This window comes from Penicillium oxalicum, chromosome VII (assembly GCF_001723175.1).
Source record: "Penicillium oxalicum strain HP7-1 chromosome VII, whole genome shotgun sequence".
Taxonomy (NCBI): Eukaryota; Fungi; Ascomycota; class Eurotiomycetes; order Eurotiales; family Aspergillaceae; genus Penicillium; species Penicillium oxalicum.
Genome location: NC_064656.1, coordinates 512,961 through 532,027, shown reverse-complemented (window position 1 = coordinate 532,027; position 19,067 = coordinate 512,961). Strand labels below are relative to the sequence as shown.

At 51.8% G+C, this 19,067-nt stretch overlaps 7 protein-coding genes across 7 annotated transcripts; 3 read left to right on the top strand and 4 right to left on the bottom strand.

Moving 5' to 3' along the window:
- Window positions 1–4,482: 4,482 nt before the first annotated feature.
- POX_g08716 (uncharacterized protein) lies at window positions 4,483–5,949 on the top strand (the record flags this gene model as incomplete). The annotated part of the gene is made up of 5 exons (XM_050117485.1): window positions 4,483–4,672; window positions 4,815–4,892; window positions 5,036–5,161; window positions 5,220–5,279; window positions 5,342–5,949. 5 exons carry the CDS (start codon window positions 4,483–4,485, stop codon window positions 5,947–5,949), a joined length of 1,062 nt encoding a protein of 353 aa, XP_049965629.1.
- Window positions 5,950–7,080: 1,131 nt separating this feature from the next.
- Window positions 7,081–7,984, bottom strand: POX_g08715 (uncharacterized protein; the record flags this gene model as incomplete). Its single annotated transcript, XM_050117484.1, has 4 exons — window positions 7,081–7,206; window positions 7,305–7,427; window positions 7,694–7,794; window positions 7,942–7,984. The coding sequence occupies 4 exons, from the start codon at window positions 7,982–7,984 to the stop codon at window positions 7,081–7,083; spliced, it is 393 nt and encodes a 130-aa protein (XP_049965628.1).
- Window positions 7,985–9,384: 1,400 nt separating this feature from the next.
- POX_g08714 (putative mitochondrial phosphate carrier protein) lies at window positions 9,385–10,897 on the bottom strand (the record flags this gene model as incomplete). The annotated part of the gene is made up of 6 exons (XM_050117483.1): window positions 9,385–9,454; window positions 9,535–9,554; window positions 9,631–9,976; window positions 10,064–10,317; window positions 10,390–10,554; window positions 10,607–10,897. The coding sequence occupies 6 exons, from the start codon at window positions 10,895–10,897 to the stop codon at window positions 9,385–9,387; spliced, it is 1,146 nt and encodes a 381-aa protein (XP_049965627.1).
- A 443-nt stretch (window positions 10,898–11,340) lies between these two features.
- On the top strand, window positions 11,341–11,940 carry POX_g08713 (uncharacterized protein; the record flags this gene model as incomplete). Its single annotated transcript, XM_050117482.1, has 2 exons — window positions 11,341–11,436; window positions 11,506–11,940. The coding sequence occupies 2 exons, from the start codon at window positions 11,341–11,343 to the stop codon at window positions 11,938–11,940; spliced, it is 531 nt and encodes a 176-aa protein (XP_049965626.1).
- Window positions 11,941–12,359: 419 nt separating this feature from the next.
- On the bottom strand, window positions 12,360–12,804 carry POX_g08712 (Vacuolar ATPase assembly integral membrane protein vma21; the record flags this gene model as incomplete). The annotated part of the gene is made up of 3 exons (XM_050117481.1): window positions 12,360–12,496; window positions 12,563–12,654; window positions 12,710–12,804. 3 exons carry the CDS (start codon window positions 12,802–12,804, stop codon window positions 12,360–12,362), a joined length of 324 nt encoding a protein of 107 aa, XP_049965625.1.
- A 515-nt stretch (window positions 12,805–13,319) lies between these two features.
- POX_g08711 (ATP-dependent helicase fft2) lies at window positions 13,320–16,727 on the top strand (the record flags this gene model as incomplete). The annotated part of the gene is made up of 1 exon (XM_050117480.1): window positions 13,320–16,727. The coding sequence occupies one exon, from the start codon at window positions 13,320–13,322 to the stop codon at window positions 16,725–16,727; it is 3,408 nt and encodes a 1,135-aa protein (XP_049965624.1).
- A 781-nt stretch (window positions 16,728–17,508) lies between these two features.
- Window positions 17,509–18,912, bottom strand: POX_g08710 (tRNA-dihydrouridine(20) synthase [NAD(P)+]; the record flags this gene model as incomplete). The annotated part of the gene is made up of 1 exon (XM_050117479.1): window positions 17,509–18,912. The coding sequence occupies one exon, from the start codon at window positions 18,910–18,912 to the stop codon at window positions 17,509–17,511; it is 1,404 nt and encodes a 467-aa protein (XP_049965623.1).
- Between the last annotated feature and the right edge of the window lie 155 nt (window positions 18,913–19,067).

The following is a 19,067-nucleotide window of genomic DNA, read 5'->3' as shown; positions in this document are numbered from 1 at the left end:
CAATCTTCCATTCCATCCAACCGCTCTTGGTAGAGCAGACCAGATATGTTGTTCACCACTCTTGCCATTTGAAGAAAAAGAACAACCAAAATGCTCATTCTCAATAAATTCAAATCAACTCAACTTGAAGGGCCAAACAAACTCGAGTACCTACTAGTCCGATCCAGATCCACGTCGGTTCCGCTATGATACCAATCTATACAGTCATACAGCAGGAGCTCCTCCAGTAGACAATTGATTAGCATAGTGCACTTCCATTGTTTCATGCCTCGTCCTCTTTTGAGAGAATGGGGAGCTCAATTTCTTTAGCTGATTTTTCTGCTTTGATGGTATGAGATTAGAAATCGATCAATCCCCCCAGTGCACTCTTTCGATTTTCGCAGGCTTGTACCCATTCAAGCGCGTGTTTCCTCCAACTCGCTCTCTTGGATGCAGATACAGGGCTGTGACCACGTTGAAATCTCCACAATGGGGTGTGAGCAGTACTGTGCCATTTTCATGAAAGTATCGGCGTTGTGGACATGTAGATATCGTCGTGTTCGAGGATGACCCGACCCCAGTCGGGATTATCGGGCATCTAGCAAATATATTCAATTTTGAAACCCGAATTTCCTTTTTATTCTTTTTCTTTTTCGTTCCGAGGAATCTCCAGACTGGATCCTCTTCGACCTTTTCACCAGGATACGTGCTACCTAGCAGCAAGGCCATATAAACTGGAGGTCCGGTCTACTTTTGAATCTTGCAGACGGGTAAGTAGGTACCGATAATAACCTACATAGGTTAGATGTAAAGCATGGACTGAATGAATACCTTGGGTATCTAGCTGCGGGCTCAGAGCTGCTAGTTAAGTAGGTATTAGTAGGTTAGATGTAGCAGGGCGGGACCAGGTAGCGTCGTGTGAAGGTATTGAAAAAGTATCCATATCATAATCAAAGTCGAGGTATCACCTTCGTGATCCGTTGTTCGGGCTAGTTGGTAATTGGATCTTTTCTAGGTAGGTAGGTACGGAGTCGATTTGAACTACCAGGGTGTGCCTGGCTGGGAAAATCTCCGCGACGACCTTTGGCTTCTAATTGCGGGTGATAGCTGGGTTCCTGGATGGTGTAAGATAGGTGAGATGGGTGGTGTGTGATGGTGAAATTTGGATGCAAAATATATACCGGGCTGGGAATTGGCTTGGTCAAGTGGACCCTATTCGCCTTGTGTGGATCAAGTGCGCAGTGATTAAACCATCTACATGGAGCTGCATTCATGCTCGAGGCAACAAGTATTCCGAGTATGATGCACCTTGCACATGACTACTGAGAGTCTTTGATATGTTCAATGGATTCTTCCTATGTAGGCCCAGTGGCTATCTTGATATTTGGTGAATTCCATGGATTGAAATGAGATCAAGGCGTCGGCACCGCAACCCGGCTGGGCTAGCTTCCGAGCTTAGGGGGCAGAGCGCTCCACTTCCACCAGGGCTGAGAGACTGAGAGAGAGAGAGAGAGAGAGCCCATCACTGCGACCGATACACACCAATTGTGCAATTTTTCTTTGATGTCGCTTTTTCTTTGGTGCTTGGTTGTTGCAAGACAGATCAACCGAGGCCATCATGGACACCCGACCAGATAAGAAGCTCGCTTGGCGATCATCAGTAAACACGGATTCATCCAGACGAGGTCAATCGCTGGGTTATGCTTGTTGGGCGCGACCGTGGAGTGCTCAGTAGCCTGTAGCCTAGCAGTTGTCCCGTCAACAGTGCTACTACAGTATGTACAAGACTTGGGAGTTCGTGTCCAGTGACTGTCGCGGGCGTTCGTCCATAGCTCGTGCTCACTGCTCACTGCTCGATTGGACTCAGGGACAGTCCTCCAATGGAGGTTGAGTCTGATCATCTCCTGCCGAGATGATGGTTGCTCCGGCTACACTCACCAATTGGAATCTTCCGGACCAGACGCCCGTTGATGAGAGTTCAAACTTGGGCCGTCACTCCAGAATCAAGACTTGATCTTCGAGCGAGGCACCCATGTCTCCCACTGTTTTTTTCGAGATCCGCTTACGGTAACAGTGTCAGTGAAACCTCATTCTTGATCACCGGGCTTGAGTGTCACGCTGTGGGGTTGGACCAGCACTGTGGTCTTTTTTTGGGGGAATAAATCACCCTCTCTTGAAAAAATTGGACTCGATTGATCTTTTCGTTTCTGACATTTTCTTGCAAGATCCGGGAAGGAGGCGTTGATCCAAGCCAAGTGCTGGAGCTTGTGAGATTTGAAGGTCTCCGAGTGGTCCGTGGCTTGAAAGATCCTAAATTAGAACGTTGTTACGACAAGCGGGGGTGAATGTCTCGGGTGTGAGGGGAAGAGATGCTGGGAGAGGGGGAGGATAATAATAAAAGCTATCAAAGTCCAAAAAAAAGTACAATGATGATGCCTTGACACCATGGTGATTCCCCAGCTGGTAGCCGAAAGAAGGGTTGTATCAATGGTCATGGGTGCATCATCATACATCATACTCCCAAGGGATGCAGTGCGTGCCGCAGAGCGATCGCGTTGAGAATTTTCGAGAAGTGAACGCGGTGATGGGGGAGTGGAGCTTGGCAGATCCGATCAGCCAGCGAGTTGGGTGGAGTGGGTATCGTCTGTGCGTCTGAGCTTCTGAGCTCGGCGAGATCGTGCAGACGGGACAGGATCAGAGGGACATGAACCATCGGCTGGGAGTGGATGGGTCCCGAGCAGAGTTGGTCTGTTATGCACCTTGGCCTGCAGGATCCTTGAGGGGAGTGTAGCATCGAATAAGGTGTGGTGTCCGACACGGCCACAGATCAAGTCGAGAGCGATTCTTGTATCTTTCAATCCGGTGGAGATGAGATGGATCCCCACAAGAAGTGATCCAGACACCGTTGGTGATCTTCAAGGTTGCATGGTCAACCTCCTCGATCTTTATTTTTTCGACTATCTCACTCATAATTGACAATCATCAACTACCAGTGAAACTCGTCACAAACGAGACTGGCAGGCGATGAGTCGGCTCCGACCACAGGCCTGAAGTCTCGTCCGCGTAGTGCGTGGGAAGAACACCGCCAATCGCATCCACGCAATGGACCGGGCTGTGTAGCTTACCACGGCTCGCGGGTGGCCAGGAACTGGTTGCACCAGCACAGTCGACTCTGATTCCCAATGTTTTCACTCAAGTGATAGAAATTTCCCATTCTGAATAGGTGCTTGTTGAAGGGGAAAAAAAAGAAAACAGATGGACATCAGTGAGCATCAATCTCGAGACGTCAAAGACGCAGTCGATCTCGATCGTGACGGGTAGACGGTGGACATGAGGATCTGAGAGAGAGAAGAATTATGGAGCAATCCCGCCATACACGACAGTCCCCACTTCCTGTAGATTTGTGTAGAAGAGTCCCAGCTTTTATGTGGTAGATTGATAGGTGTCTGCCTATGCACTATTCCGTCCCCGTCGAGTCCCTTCGTGATGATGATTGGATGGAGTTGTGTTAAGGGCTTGTAGGTGTGCCTTTTTCAGTGCCTGGTCTGGATCGCTGTACCCAAGGTTCTTTGGTCTGCGGACATTGCGTGGCGTGTGTCGTCAACCACTGGACTGGCGTGGCTTAAAGAGGCCCGAATGGACGCCGGTTCATCTTCACACGCCTCTTTCTGCGTCGGTGGATTCTTTCTTGATCTTGGATCTTCTTTGGCATAAGGCACCTTTTTCCACGACACATGAAAAACCTGGAACCTTCGGGTATAGCCAGCATCCACGACTAAACCTTGGCTTGTTCTCGCTCTCCTTCTTTTCTCTCTCTCTCTCTCTCTCTCTCTCTCTCTCTCTCTCAGCTATTTCGATTTTCTCGATTTTCCCCCACCAGTCGCTTCACTCTGTCGACCCTCTTTCTTTTTTTGGGTTATCCGTAGAGATTGTGCCCGACCCACGGACCTGTGGCTGGTTGCTCGAGGACTTGCCTGCAGAAGGCCATCTCCGCCGTACGACACCCAAAGTCACACCACCAGCCGTGGTTTCTGTCCCCAGCCATTTCACGGTCGAACTTTTGTTTTTTTTTTCTCTTTGGCCCGAACCAAAACAAGCCCTCTCCGGATTTTCCACGCCGACCATTCTCTCTTGCCTTTCAACCACTTCCCCTCCGCCAAAGTTCCTCCCCATCAACCTGAGTTTCCCCTCGACATAAGTCGACTGCCTTCCTCTACACCGATTACCCTTCCGCTCCAAATTCGGGCTTGGCAGTTTCCACTTTGCACTATCACCGCGCGCTCCACAACGGCCGCCAAAGCACGAGGCTCTGTGCACCAAAGCAGATCAACACCGTTTCAGCGCGCTCGATTGATCACCCAGTGACAGGCCTTCCCCCCAGCACTCTCCACCGACCAGGTCAACCTGGAAATTGCCTTGAATTGCAGACGCTAAGGAGCGAGAAAAGCACCAACGAAAAGTCCCCACACGAATCCACGAGCCCACCAGTCTCTCTTTAAAAAGATGGCGGGCCCCGAGCAGCAGACCACATCTTCCGGCCGGAATCGTGGATTCAGCGTCAAGTCTGGATCATCCCATAAATCCAGCGCCTCCGGCCACAAGTCTCATCTCTCCGAATCCTCCCAGGAAAAACATCGCCGCAGTCTCCAGACCAAGGCCGATCCGACAGTCGCAATGAACGAATTACAACCCAGTAGGTTTGCGAATCATTTATCACCTGCTTTTCCCGGTCCTCCTTGACCTCCCCATGACCCACGTGGGCCCGGATCGACATTCTTGACCCCATCCAAGTCTCATCTCCCGCAGTGAAGCAAAAAGCTGACAGACGGGATTAGTGGCGGTCGCATTGGAAAAATCCAACCTCGGGTCTCTGCGCGCAATGGAGCACAAGGATCAGTATGGCAATCCCATCAGTACGTAACCCCCCCCCCCCCCCCCCCGATGGCCTCGACACACAGGATACAGTCCGGCTCGTGGGCCCCGTTTTCTCCTCTCTGTCTTCACACGCTCCATATTTTATTTTGGTCTGCGAGAACTCTCTTCTAATCGCAAACAGCCGACCCCGACTGGTCCAACCCCACGCGTCCACGCCACGAGCGTCCGCTGGATACGATCCGCTCATTCGAAGCAGCTATCTATGGCACTTATGTCAACAATCGTCCAGGTTCATATATCCGTACGGGTTCGTTCGCGCGTGTCCCGCTCCCCACTCGGGAGTCCGAAGACTAATCACGGACTAGCAGATGATGCGGCGTCGCAGATGGGCGACTATACCAGTCGCCGAACAAGCTACCATGGAGGTATGAGAATTGCCCCGTTTTCTTGGACACGTCGAGTCTCCGACTGACAGAAGGAAATCCAGGTCAGAATGGCGGATACCCTAATCGTGGGCACAACGACCAAGCCTACTACGGCCGCAACGCGCAGTCCCGCCCGGGCAGCGTGATCGATGGCTATGGCAGTTCCAGCCAGGCCCCCGAAAGTTACTACCCATATAATCAAAATGGCAATAGTCGGCGCCCACGTCATATGTCACGAATGTCAACGGACCAGAGTGGCAACGGCTACGGCGGGCACCACGCGTATCAGCAACAGAATTATGACCGGTCGCACGACAACGTCGCGGCTATGTCTGGATCGGGCTCGGGCTACACAGACTCGTACGGACAATCCACCGATCCCAGCAGTCTCAACAGTTCCATGGACCAACTGCAGCAGCAGGCCTGGCAGCAACAGCAACAACAACGGTCCGATGAGCGTGGGTCTCCCGGATATGGCTCTCAAGGCTATGGTGCATCCGCCATGAACGGTCAAGGAAGGGGCGCCGCGTCGAGCACTTCCGCAATGCCCGGATGGGGCCCCTCGGCGGCTGGAACGCCTAGCAAGGGACCACCACCGCTGCCCAAGCCTCAGACGCAAGATGGAGATAAGAGAAAGAGTTGGTTCAAAAAGCGTTTCAGCAAGGGGTGAGGATGACGGCAATGCCCTCGACTGTCGCTCCCCCGTTTATCCAACTTTCGACAAATGACAACCGATGAACGGCGAACGAAGAACGACCTACTACTTCCCACAGAGATATATCACCATCCCATCACTCTATTAATCAGCGCGTTATTGCTCGGAATGGCGTTATCTCGGTGTTTCCCCTCATTGTACCTTCTATTGCCGCTTGGAGAGTGTGATGCAAATCTGCTTTTTTAAAGCGGGAGGGTTGCGAAATCTTCCCTCGAATGGCCCACTCCGTTCTCCTTGACTGCTACCTTTTGATCGCTTGCTGTTCATTCTTCTCTTTATGGGTTCATGAGGTCACGATGCATGTTTTGGTTTTTTACTCATGTCCTTCCCTGGGTAGGATATGGAGATGCGGGACTCCCCGACACGTTGATGATTACTTGTCTTTTTTGTTTTATTGATTGGTTCCATTCTTGGTGCCGAGTTCAGTCCTTCTGCTGATTCTGCCTGTCCTGTGTAAGCATTCATTCTTGTGCATGATCCTCGATGTTTCTTGTACCGCTTCCCCCCTCTTTTTTTTTCCTCTTTGGAGGTGATGTGGGGGGTGTGGCTCGCATGACCCGTTTAACTGGCCCATATCAGTCACTCGTCTGTACTTTCCTTTTCATGTACGCCACTAGACCGGACTTTGACATGGAATCGATGAGCTTCAATGATGGTCTGATCCCCTGAAAAAACACTGTCTCTCACCGGATGATCCTGGATATCTTGGTGAACCCCCCTAGGCACAATCCGAGAGTGAAGAATGTAGACTCTTCCGTTTGAACCTGGAGCAGCTGAACCTATAACTTTTCTGACATTCCTGGAACAATGCCCGAGTGTTCTATGAAACTACGGATTCGAAGACACTTTCCATCTCCGTTTCTCATTCCAGCTCGAGTCCCACAACACCACTCCAATGTAGAAGGGGATATCAAATTGACACATCTCTCCGAATTCCCAAAAAAAACACACACAACATTGACAAAAGCAAAACATGGGAACCAAGATCAAACAAGAAAAAAGAGATAATCATAAAGAGGCTCCCCCTCCCCCTCCCACTCCCTGGTCCCCTTGACAGAGCTCCTGACCCAAAAATCCCACACCAAACTACTTCCGACCCATCAGCTTATGCTTCAATTTATCCGCCAGACCCTCATGAACCGGGTTCTTCTTCTTTGCCTCTTTCTCCTTGCGTGATTCAGGGTCGAGGTGGACGTTGCCCTGGCCGCCGCGCTGGGAGATGGGGTTAGTCGGGGATAGGTACGAATTGGTATATAGTTGTAGTAATCTGAATAGTATGTGGAGGGATATTGATGGGGAGGTGGACTTACGCCGGTGTGATAGTTTTCGTCGGTGGAATTGCGGACGGCGAGTTCGGGAATCATTTCTGCGTCGTGGGGGACTTTGGATGTGGGACGGACTCGGGGGGATCCGATGTTACCGACGCCGCCGCGCTAGAGTGGGTGGGTTAATATTAGAAATGAAGGAGAGTTGATAATTGGGGATTGGAGGGAGGGAGAGAGAGAGAGAGAGAGAAGTGAGGGCTGAAGGTTAAAGTTGGGGAAATAGTTTGCGATAAACAGGGAGGAGGAGCAGGAGAGACAGATCGAGTGTGAATACAAGGTGAAGGAACTCAAAAAGACTTGAGGAACAATAGGACCGAGAAAAGAGGGAGAAAAGGAGTGATCATCATGAGAAGAGTACTAGTAAACCGACTTACACCCGCCGAGTATGCGCCATCGCCCTGATCACCGTAGATACCTTCTCGCACAATCTCGCCATCAACGTATTGCGTCGAGTCTTTACCGATATTCCCCTGGCCTAGGTATTTATCACAATCGAGCGCAGGTAGTCAGTCTCCAGCACGTATAATGCTGACTTTCGCGCTCCCAAACCAGGTTTTTCATGGTCTATGGGGCGAGGAGTAACGACGTAGGCGCGGATCGATCTTGGGTCGACAGAGCTTACCTCCACGGCCGTGCGAGACCATTGGTTGTTCGTGATCGACCATCTTGAATGGAAGGGGTGTGGAAAGAGAGATGCTGGAATTGAATCAGAGATAGGTTCAACGAAGACTACCAAAGACGCGAGGGGTGAGACGAGAAACGAGTCGTGAGTGAAATGGGTTGACGTTGGGGCTGATAAGCGCGGCGAGGCGTGGTGTAGTGGAGCTGCGGAGGTTAAGGGCGGAGCTTGCCCAGTACAAGATAGCTTCGAATGCGAAGCAGTGCAGATCGTGATTTTTGGGCTGATCAAGGTAGAGGTGCAGTGTGGGTAAAAGACAAAGGCAAATGGGAGAAGCACAAAAGGAGGGGGGGGGGGGGGGGCGACAGAATGGTGTCACAGTAAGACAAAAGTGAAGGAACTGGTGGGACAAGACTGGGGATCATAACGAATGCAGGTACGCGAGCGGATCTTCCTCGAGATACCGATCGTAAGGACACTCACCTGGAGAGTTATTGGGAGGGGGGGGAAACTCTCAGCACTTGAGGGACTGAGGTTGATCGTCAAGGTAATGTCGCGAACTGGGGTGGTGATATGTTTAATCAAATGATATAGAAAAGGGGGGTAAGAGAGGAAGAGAGAGACCGATACAAAGACCAAAGTCAATATGATATAAGGAAATATTGGAACAGGAGCACAAGCAGGCCTGTAGAATACGAGAATAAGTCGGGGAGATGGAGGATCTAATCTAGTCTTGGGCATCTACGCACTGCAAAGGATCCCTAGGATTGACCAAACCTTGGAGGAGAGTCGACCGAACTTCGGCGTGACTGTGGTCTCCGTCATCTGATGGCACCGATGATGACTTTGACATACGAACAAGAAGGGGAATGACTTCTGTGCATCACGTCCAATCCGTGACACTCTCATCCTCGAGTGCTCGTCCATCAAGTTGGTGGCTTGGCCAGAGATCGCCTACGATTGGTGACGTCGTGACTGATAAGATAAGGCGGCTCGATTGGTGGGGTCGGTGACTAAAATACGGGGCTGATAAGAGATTGGAGCTCGAGGAAGTACGGATGGAGTCGAGTGAGTCCGAAGAACTTCGCAGCACTTTGACAGGAGAGGAGACCACTACACTACAGTCCTGGTACAACGGTTAGAGCCAGACAGCACTGAACCGAAGCTGGATACCTCGGGAAATGTCTAAAAAAAAAGCAGAAAAGAGAAAAGAAGGAAAAATCATTATAAAAAAGTACATCTGCGATAAAAAGACCGTACTATACCACGCCCAAAAAAAACGAGCACAAAGCGTTTGGAGAGGTTCAATGTATGGACGGCGAAAAAGTAGATTATACGAGGAAGAGTAAAGACCAGATGAGGAAAGCTAAAACTGGAAGAGCTCCATCCTATCAAAGGGCGGCTAACGCAGATACACACTCCGCACTACAACACGACACCGATTCCCTACTTCTTCTGTTCGCTGGAACCTCCACCAGTGGTGGGGAGACCCATGAAGATCTTGAATGAGTCGTAGCTGCGAAAATGTTAGCGAGCCAACAAACAGATACAGAACGAATCATGTCCACGGAATACTACGAGGGGAATCAAACGTACATCATCCATTGAAGACCGGTCTGCACCAAAAAGAGAGAAAACATGTGTCAGTGACGTTGGCGGCTCAAATCTCTTCAGATGGTCATCATCACTTACCAAGGTACCAATCATCACAATCCGAACTGGAAGTCCGTTCCAGAGACCGCGGAATCCAATGTCACCATAGATACGGCTCATGGCCGCTCCAAAGGCTTCTCCAGATTGGCGGTTCGCGTTCAATTTGCTCACCATCACATCTGCAGGGTGCGAGACGACGGCGCAAAGAATACCAGCCAGGTAACCTCCGGTAAAGGCCACGACGGTCTGAGCTCCCTTGTTATAGTCGGACTTTTGACCGGGCAGGCTCTTGTAGATCATTTCGACAATGGTCTCAAAGGATGCAAACTTCATCATCGTGTAGGGAATCTGGCGACCCCAGAGGGGATACAAACCCTTGTAGAGACTAGCAAAGAGTTACGATTAACACCCTCTCAACAGCTAAACCCTGGTCTCGACGAGAACAAGCGATGAACTCAGAGGCCACACTTACCCAGATACACCTTCTTTACCCACAACGGCGGACATGCCACTAAAAGTGCCTCGAATGTCGGGAGGAATGGTGGTTTGCATACGCACCTTGACCGACTCAAACGGACACAGGGCGACGTCGGCAATCAGCTCCGCAGAGGCACTGGCTGCCAAGTAAACAGAGGTCTTCCACTTGGCTGCACGCTCCTGGCCAACGAGATCACTGTAGAACTTCTTGAAGTACTCATAGCCTCCATATTTGAAAGCACCTTGGGCCTTGATAGATAGTCCTTGTAAGCCAAATTACCGCGGATGGACAGGTACGCTGAGAGAGACGCAGTAGCTTACACTGTAGCCAAAGAAAGTTGGACTCCAACCGGTAAAGACACCGCGAAGGCCTTCAGCGGCACGAATTTTTGTGAAAGCCTGCATGTTGCTCTTGTAAAGCTTGGAGTCGACTTGACGACGGCATTTGATCAGATCCAGAGGAGTCACCGCGGTGTGAGTGAGACCCTACACCACCCGTCAGAGCCCCATTGATTCAAATTTGGCAAATAACACTCACACAGGCCAAAAGCCCTCCCACAGTACAGGCAGCGTAGTACTTGGGAGTCCATAATTCAATGTGGCCCGCTTTCTCCTGTGCCTTCTGGCTGGCCACCGTATACTCCCGCGCAGCTTCGTGGGCGATCGAGTCGGCGGTCTTTTTCACGTCATCAATCGCACTCCACGCGGAAAAGGGCTCTCGTCGAAGAGAAGTGGCAGAATTGACTACCTCGCCACCAGGTCGACCTTTTGACAAAGCACCCAGGGGGTGTTGTGCCGCGAGAGCTGCGATGACCGAGTCCGGGAGCATGTTGATTTATTGTCAACGAATACCACACTTTGAATCTGTCAGTGCGGGTCCATAAAAGTGGAGACAGCGATCGGGACCGGTTGGGTTGATTGTTGATTGAGCATGAAGTTGGGGTATATGTCACATACCACAGGATATCTCGCCGAGGGCCAGCGAGTGATGAAAAAAAGAGAAATTTCTGGAGAACGTCCTGGTGGTGAAACAGGAGAGAGGTGAGTCGAGTCTGACAGTCACTTGACTGGCAGGGCTCGTAAGACTTCCACTGAACGGGGCGAACGGCCCCCCAGAGTATGACGTTTCTGGTCTGTCGTCTTGGCGCCGGTGAAAGAGGAAAAGCGCCGAATGTCCGAAAAAAAAAGGCACCAGAACGACGGAACCAACGCCGCAACGATTCCCCGGCTAATCTCCTAACTCCCTCTTAACACCGACTCTCTATTGATACAATGGCTTCTTATCAAACAGGCAGTGAGGCCTTTGCCCGTGAAAACAAGGCCCGATCGGCCGGCCTGCAAGGCGCCTGGGCTGACAAGTACCGCGGGGTACGCTTCCGCCCCTCTTCTCCTTAATATCGGCAACAAATGCGGGAACTGATGAAGGTCAATCGATAGGCAACCGTTGAAGATCTGGACCCTCCCCCTGCGCTGTCTGTCTCTCCTAATGATTCGATCGCTGCTGCGATGATGACCGCCTACGAGCGCGACTACACCCACCTCACCGTGATTGACGCGACGAAGCGATCCCTCCTCGGCTACTTGAGCATTCCCCGACTGAAGGAACTCCTTCAACATGGTACCGTCAAGGATACCGATACGGTGGCCGTGGCTATGCAACGCTTCAACCGGAAGCGTGGTATTTACCAGGTGATTACCATGGAGACCCCATTGGAAGAGCTGGAACAGTTTTTCGAGAGCGAGTCCGGGCCCAACGGGGAGAAGCGTGAGAAGCAGCAGTTTGCGGTGGTCACGGATGTGACTCGCAAGTTTGTGCTCGGTGTGGCGACCAAGTCCGATTTGGAGGAATTTGTGAAACGCAGACCCGCATAAGGAGCTCAGAATGACAATCATGGGCTCGGAATCGTGTTCTTCCGGGGCATACCGTATTTTGAAGATATCAGAACTTGTGGGTTCTATGGATGCTCGCCTCCTGTGCGCAACCACTTCTCTTGTGCGCACGAGATTGCGAAAAAAAACAAAAGATATCTGGGAGCTTTTTGAGGCGCAATTGGAGTTTCATAGAGCCTAGACTGAAGTTTGAAGAGAATGCCTATAGCCAGAGATTAAACTGTAGACTCATTATCGATTCTGGCACTCACGGCGGCTAGAGTCGACTTCGAAGCCCCCAGCACCGTGACAAGACTGTTTGGGCTGTGAGATGGCGGGAAATGTGGCTTAGGAACAATGATTCTCTTCTTTCAAGGAGGACAAAAAAAAACAAACAGAAATTTTCGAAAACGCCAAGCTGTTCACTGCGCTTTCTTGGACTTGGCTTTCTCGGCCGCCTTTCTATCGCCCTGATCTTCCAACCAGGCCACGTAGATGTATGCGAAAAGAACTACATTCGCAGCCACAGCAGCCGCAATTCCGGCAAATGTCGAGTTGCCTGTTTGGATTTAGTTGGGTTTCCACTCCAGCGGAAAGAGGGCGGTCATTTTTGAGGAGCACGAACCTCTGAAGATCGTATTCACAGTCAGGAAGTAGATACCAATAGGACCAACAGCCATCGCAGCGGTGAAAGCAAGTAGTTTGTAAATCACATCACTATAAACCAGAGTCAGGACCACGTTGTTAGGGTGGGATAGAATGGCGCACGTACGCGGGAACAGCTGGTGTGGTGTCGGAGTCACTGCCCTGGGCCGGCTGGGCTGCAGCATCGGCATAGCTTTGTCCATGGGGACGACGAGCAGACATTTTTTTGGGGATGAATGCAATGATCCAATTGCAAATCCAATAGTCAGAGTTGTCTTAATTTCGTGCGGAAAATCAGAGGATTCGCCGCCCACATGTATCAGAGTGGGTGGAGCTTGGCTATCTGATCTATTGCGGAGACCCGTCCAGAGGGAAGCTCCCGGTCACATGGGACCCATACCTCCAATTGCTCACCAACCCAGCACAGTTCATTCAATCATTGGGAGGAAAAGTACTGTGAGGAGGATACAATATCTTATGTCAAAGAGCAAGCTACACCACTCATTCAAGAAAGAATTTCAATCATCGAGATTAACTTCGAGCTCCGCTAATCTAGGAACTCGGATTTTCAGCTCAAGAAAAAAATCAATATAAATCACGTGACTCACGCGCGTCTCCAACTCGCGTCTCCGCGGGCAGAAAAAAAGCGTTCCTGACGAAAGTAGAAAAAAGTGGTGAATTACATCAGACAGGAGGCGGGCCTCGACTGCCAGACTAGGACAAGCGCTGCCTAAATCATGACCGACACTGTACCTGACACTCCGACGAGGATGAAGAAGCCTGAACCAGGCACCTCCGACGATGAAGGTGACCACGAGACCATCGCCACCTTGCCGGCGCATACCACCACTCCCTCACAACGATTGACCCAGGCAACACAGCTGGTTGACTTGCCCTATTCACGTCAAAACAATCCAACCGTCCAAGTTGCTGCCTCCTCGCCTATTGCATCTGCCTCATCTCCTCCACCCCAGCGTCCCCGTGGCGGCCTTTTAAGCTCGCTCATGGCCCCTTCTGGTACATCGTTTCGTCCTCCCGTCACCACTGTTCGACCTACCAAACGAACTCCTACATTCAACATGGATGACGGTCCCACTTACCGAGGCGGGTCTTCGGACGACGATGAGAATCGCATTGATATCAAGCCTGTAATGTTTGAAAAGACCAGTCGCAGCCCTGAGAAGGTTGCCGAATCACCTATACGCAACGGGGCTGGCTCCATGGATCGCTTCAAAGAAATCACCTCATCCGCTTTCTACGACCCTTCTTCAGCTGGAATTAAACGGTCTGCCGACCAAATGAGTCCGTCGGGTGCACCTCGGGGCGTAGCAACCAAAAAAATCCGCCAGACAGGTCCTTCTCGTGCGCAACCTGTGAACGCTCCAATCTCGACTTTGCTGGACATTGCCGATTTCCGAGTGAAAGTGAAGGTCGAACGTATCCTGAAAATCTTGCCGACGAAGTCTGTACAAGAATGTGTGGATGCTCTGATGTCAGCCAATGGAAATTTTGATCTTGCTCTTGACCTGCTTGGTGATGAATCGAGCAAGGCAAACGGAATTGGCGCCCGGGACTCGGTGATTGAGATTGAATCGTCCGAGGACGAACTCAACGCTCAACCAAACCGTAATGTGGGACACATCGCCAAACAGAAGATCAAGGCCCGTGGGACCATCCAAGATAAATGGGCTGCCACTAAAGGACATATTACTTCCCAAAAGGAAGACGATGGCAAGCCTCGTGGTCGTCTCATGCGTGGCCCCAGGAGTCGTGATCCAACAGCTCCCATAGACACAATTACGATCGATTCAGATGGGTCACCCCCCAAGAAGAAAGCCTCGCGGCTACAGAAAGGCCCACGCCGTGCTCCTTCTCTCACCCCGGAGGCCGTACTCTCGGATTCAGAAGATTCGGATGTGGTCGAGGAGGATGTCAACGCCGGGGACCTGGAACAGAAGGTCTTGCGTTTCTTCAACACTTGCAAACCTCACGATCTTGCCGATATCGCCGCCGTTCCTGAGGAGACTGCAGAGCTCATCACGTCTCAGCAGCCCTTCGGAAGTCTGGGCGAGGTGCGTGAGGTCACTGCCCCCGTCGACGAGAACGCCAAACCCAAAGGCAAGGGCAAGGGCCGCAAGGCTCCTAAGCCCATTGGCGACAAAATCGTCGATAAGTGTCTAGAAATGTGGACCGGGTACCTGGCGATTGATGCACTCGTGGCGGAATGCGAGGCCTTGGGTAAGCCTGTGGCCGAGGAGATGAAGAAGTGGGGCGTTGACGTCTTTGGCAAGCGTGGTGATGCCGAGCTTGACCTTGCAACGCTAGGTGGCTCCCATGATTCAGGCATCGCAACACCATCTTCCACTCATCCGTCACCCGCAGCTGACGATTCCGAAGATGAGATTCGGCCTGTCGCCAAGTCACGAAAAACTCAGTCGAATGATCAGTCCGGGTTCATCTCCCAGCCATCAATCATGGCCAAGAACCTGGTCATGAAGGACTACCAGATCGTGGGGCTCAACTGGCTGGCTCTGCTGTTCGAGAAGAAGATGAGCTGCATCCTCGCGGATGATATGGGTCTCGGGAAGACGTGCCAGGTCATCTCCTTCCTGTCCCACCTGTACGAAAAGGGCGTCAAGGGGCCTCACTTGGTCGTTGTCCCTTCATCGACTATCGAGAACTGGCTTCGTGAGTTCAGCACGTTCTCGCCTGAGCTGCAAGTCCGTCCTTATTATGCCAACCAGAACGAGCGCGCCTTCATCCGTGAACAGCTCGAAAGCGACCGGGATGAAATCAACGTCGTTGTGACCACCTACACAATCGCCAAGGCCAAGGTCGACGCCAAGTTCCTGCGCGACATGGATTTCTGTGTCTGCGTCTTCGATGAAGGGCACATGCTCAAGAATTCGCAGTCTCTTCTGTACGAAAAACTCATCCGGATCAACGCCGAGTTCCGACTTCTGCTCACGGGTACTCCTTTGCAAAACAATCTGCAAGAGCTGGCGTCTCTGCTTGGGTTCATCCTCCCTGGGGTCTTCAAGGATCACAAGGATGATCTGCAGGCTGTCTTTGCCAACAAGGCAAGGACGTCTGACGAATCACACGCTGCGCTGTTGTCAGCACAGCGGATCGAGCGTGCCAAGTCTATGCTCAAGCCCTTTGTCCTGCGCCGGAAGAAGTATCAGGTCATCGACCTGCCAGCCAAGCACTCATTCGTAGAATACTGCGAAATGAAGACGTCGCAGCGGGATATTTACGACCACGAGAAGGAGCAAGTGCGACAGCTCCTCGAAGACCGTGCTGCTGGCAAGAAGACCGGCTCGAAGTCCGCCAACATCCTAATGAAGCTCCGTCAGGCGGCCATCCACCCCTTACTCGCTCGGCGTCATTATACGGACGCTATCCTCAAAAAGATGGCCAAGAGCTGTCTGAAAGAAGACAAGTGGGCGGCCTCCGACCCAGCCATCATTGAAGAGGAGCTGCAGGCCTATAATGACTTTGAGTGCCACCACATGTGCCTTGAGAACCCGAGTTCTTTGGGCAGGTACAAGCTCAAGAATGAGGAGTGGATGGACTCGGGCAAGGTCGAAAAGCTTCGTGAGCTGCTCACTCGCTTCATTGCCAACGGTGACCGCACACTGATCTTCTCGCAATTCACAATGGTCATGGATATCCTCGAAAATGTCCTCGAGACCCTCAAGATCGAGTTTGTGCGTCTGGACGGTCGCACCAACGTCGAGGACCGCCAGTCCATTCTCGATGCTTTCCATGAACGGGTGGAAATCCCAGTCTTCCTTCTCTCGACCAAGGCTGGTGGCGCGGGAATTAACTTGGCCTGTGCCAACAAGGTCGTCATTTTTGACTCCTCCTTCCCTCAAGAGGACGTCCAGGCCGAAAATCGTGCCCATCGCGTTGGTCAAACCCGCGACGTTGAGGTCTTCCGCTTCGTGACTCGTGACACTATTGAAGAGCAAATCTACGCTCTTGGCCAGACTAAGCTTGCCTTGGACCAGGCCGTCGCCGGTGACGATGATTCCGCCGCCTCAAAGAAGAGCGAGGAGATTGGCATGAAGGCCGTGGAAAACATGGTTCTTGCGGACATGGAAAAGCAGGATGGCCACAACGCTCAATCCAAAGCAGATTAGCCGGTCGACGATCCCCAAGCTGCATTCCCCTTAACGAGCAGCGCGGGTTGGCTAGTGGCTCCTGGTTTTGAGCATTAATTCCTTGAAAATTCTTCCTTCCCTCCTTTCTTTCCTTTTTTTTCTTCTTTTGCATTTTCATTTGGGCCTGTTTTTGTCTCATCATCCATGGCTGAGAGTTGCCGGGATTCATGACGGAGCGAGGGTGCATCCATCATATATACATTAGCATGTCAGCATTTTTGCTAAAAGTAAATGATTTTTCAATGCCAAGGCTGCATGGCGATTGAATTTCACTGCTCCTTTCCACTCAATCGGTAGAATGCAGAAACAGGTCGAGATCGGCACTATTGTATTCGATTACCAGGGCTGAGCGCGCTGAAGGCAACATGGAAGTAGAAATAAGGTAAAAGATTTGTGAGAGATAGGCATGTATGTAAACCAGCGAGTTGAAGTGAGAATCGACCCGCAGATTGTGTCTTCATTGATCTCAGAAGTGAATATTGGAAAATCAATCTACAATGAAAATGGGGGTTAGAATGTCAAGAGCAAAGACGTCTCATGTCAAATCAAGTGTATTGTATGTGTAAATTTTGAAGGGGAATCTATAGACAAGAAAAAGGAGGAGTATCCAGGTATGAGATGTCCCATCCAGGAGATATCATAACCTCCAAACAAAAAGAGAAAGAAAAGAAAAACCGGTAACCAGGCTATGCAGAATGAGGAGAGAAGAGAAGAGAAGAGAATAAAACAGGGTGGGGACCATGCGAAAAATGAGGAGGTTTCACGCAGTCACACCAGGCTGTTGCGAAATCTCTGGAGCTGAGACCGGTGCATCGACGGCGACGGCGGCGGCGGGAGTGGAGGGAGAGTTGTTTGTCTCGACCGCAGAGGGAGGCTTGGCTGCTTTAGCTGGGTGTGGAAAAGACGAGGTGCGAATGGGACCAACATTGGACGTAGTGGAGGCATTGGATTTGTTAGGCCTCGTGTTATCGCCTCCGGCCGCACGCGCAGATTCATTGTTGTCCCTGGCGTTCTGCACGGCTTTCGGGGCGGAGGGCTGAGTGGGACCATTCAACTCCTGCTTCTGGGTGAGGTCCAGGATCTCGTCGAGCTGCATTGCCTGAGGGACGAGGTCGTCGAATTTGAGGCGACGACAGACGTCCGTGTATGTCTTGGATTGCTTGGCTTCTTTGAACTCTTGCGCTTTGCCAGGAATGAGCATGTTGAGGAGATACTTTGTGTTGCCGTAGCGGTTTTCGCTCTCGATGCAGAACTTGATGTATTGGTAGACGACATCACGCCAGTGAGCGAGTCCGCCAGCTTCTTCGGTGCGGAAGCAGGACGAGTTGGCCTCGGCCGAGACGGCGATCATGGCTCCGTCAACGCCGTACTCCTCCATAAGCTTCAGTCCGTGGTCGCGAGAGGTCACGTCGCCGTTCATCACACACGCCACACCTGCCTTGTGGCAGATGTCTGCGATCATACGCAGCTGATCGCGAATAGCTCGCTCGCGCGGTCTCATCGGCGTTGTGCGGCAGTGGACCGTCAGTCCGGTGATGCCGGTACGGACGAGACGCGAGACCAGGGCCTCGGTCAGTTCAGGGGTCTCCAAGATACGAATCTTCACAGAGATGCCAATCTGGTAGGGTTCGCCGACCTCCCGGACTAGGGCCTCGAGAATTGACACCAGCTTGTCCGGGGTTCGCAGCAGAGCCGCACCCATCCCGCCACTGGTGCTGAATGGCTTGGGACAACCCGAGTTGAGGTCAATCCCCCACACATCGCCAGCAACGACCTTGGCCGCCTGCACAGCAAGATCCGGGTTGGCGGAACCCAGCTGGAAGACAAGTTTGCCCTTCTCACGCTCGGGGTCGAGGCGGTAGATGACCGATTCCTTGACAGCCTTTTCGGCGCGGCCGCCGTTCGAGGGGACTCGGGTAAACTCGATGGTTCCGTTGCGCGGGTTCACACGACGCTCGGCACCGACGATGGCTCGGTCGATAGTTTCGGGGCCCCAGACTAAGTCTGCGCCGTAGTGCAGGGCTAGGAGGCGGGAGGGGAGTTCGCCCGAGCGAACCATGGGGGCGAGGACAATTTTACCGCGATAGTCGACGCCTCGAGGTGGGATGGGCACCCGCGGCACGTGGGCCGGGGCGATAGCGGCGGATTCAGCGACTGTAGACATTGCGGAGCGTAGAATTCTGATCATAGCATAGCGGGTTTCACAATGCTGAGGGCGTTAAGATTCTGTTGATTCCTCGATCGCGCCGTTAAATGAACTCATCTCCAACTTCGATTATCGCCTCCGTCGGATAAATCCACTATGTCACGTGGAGATAG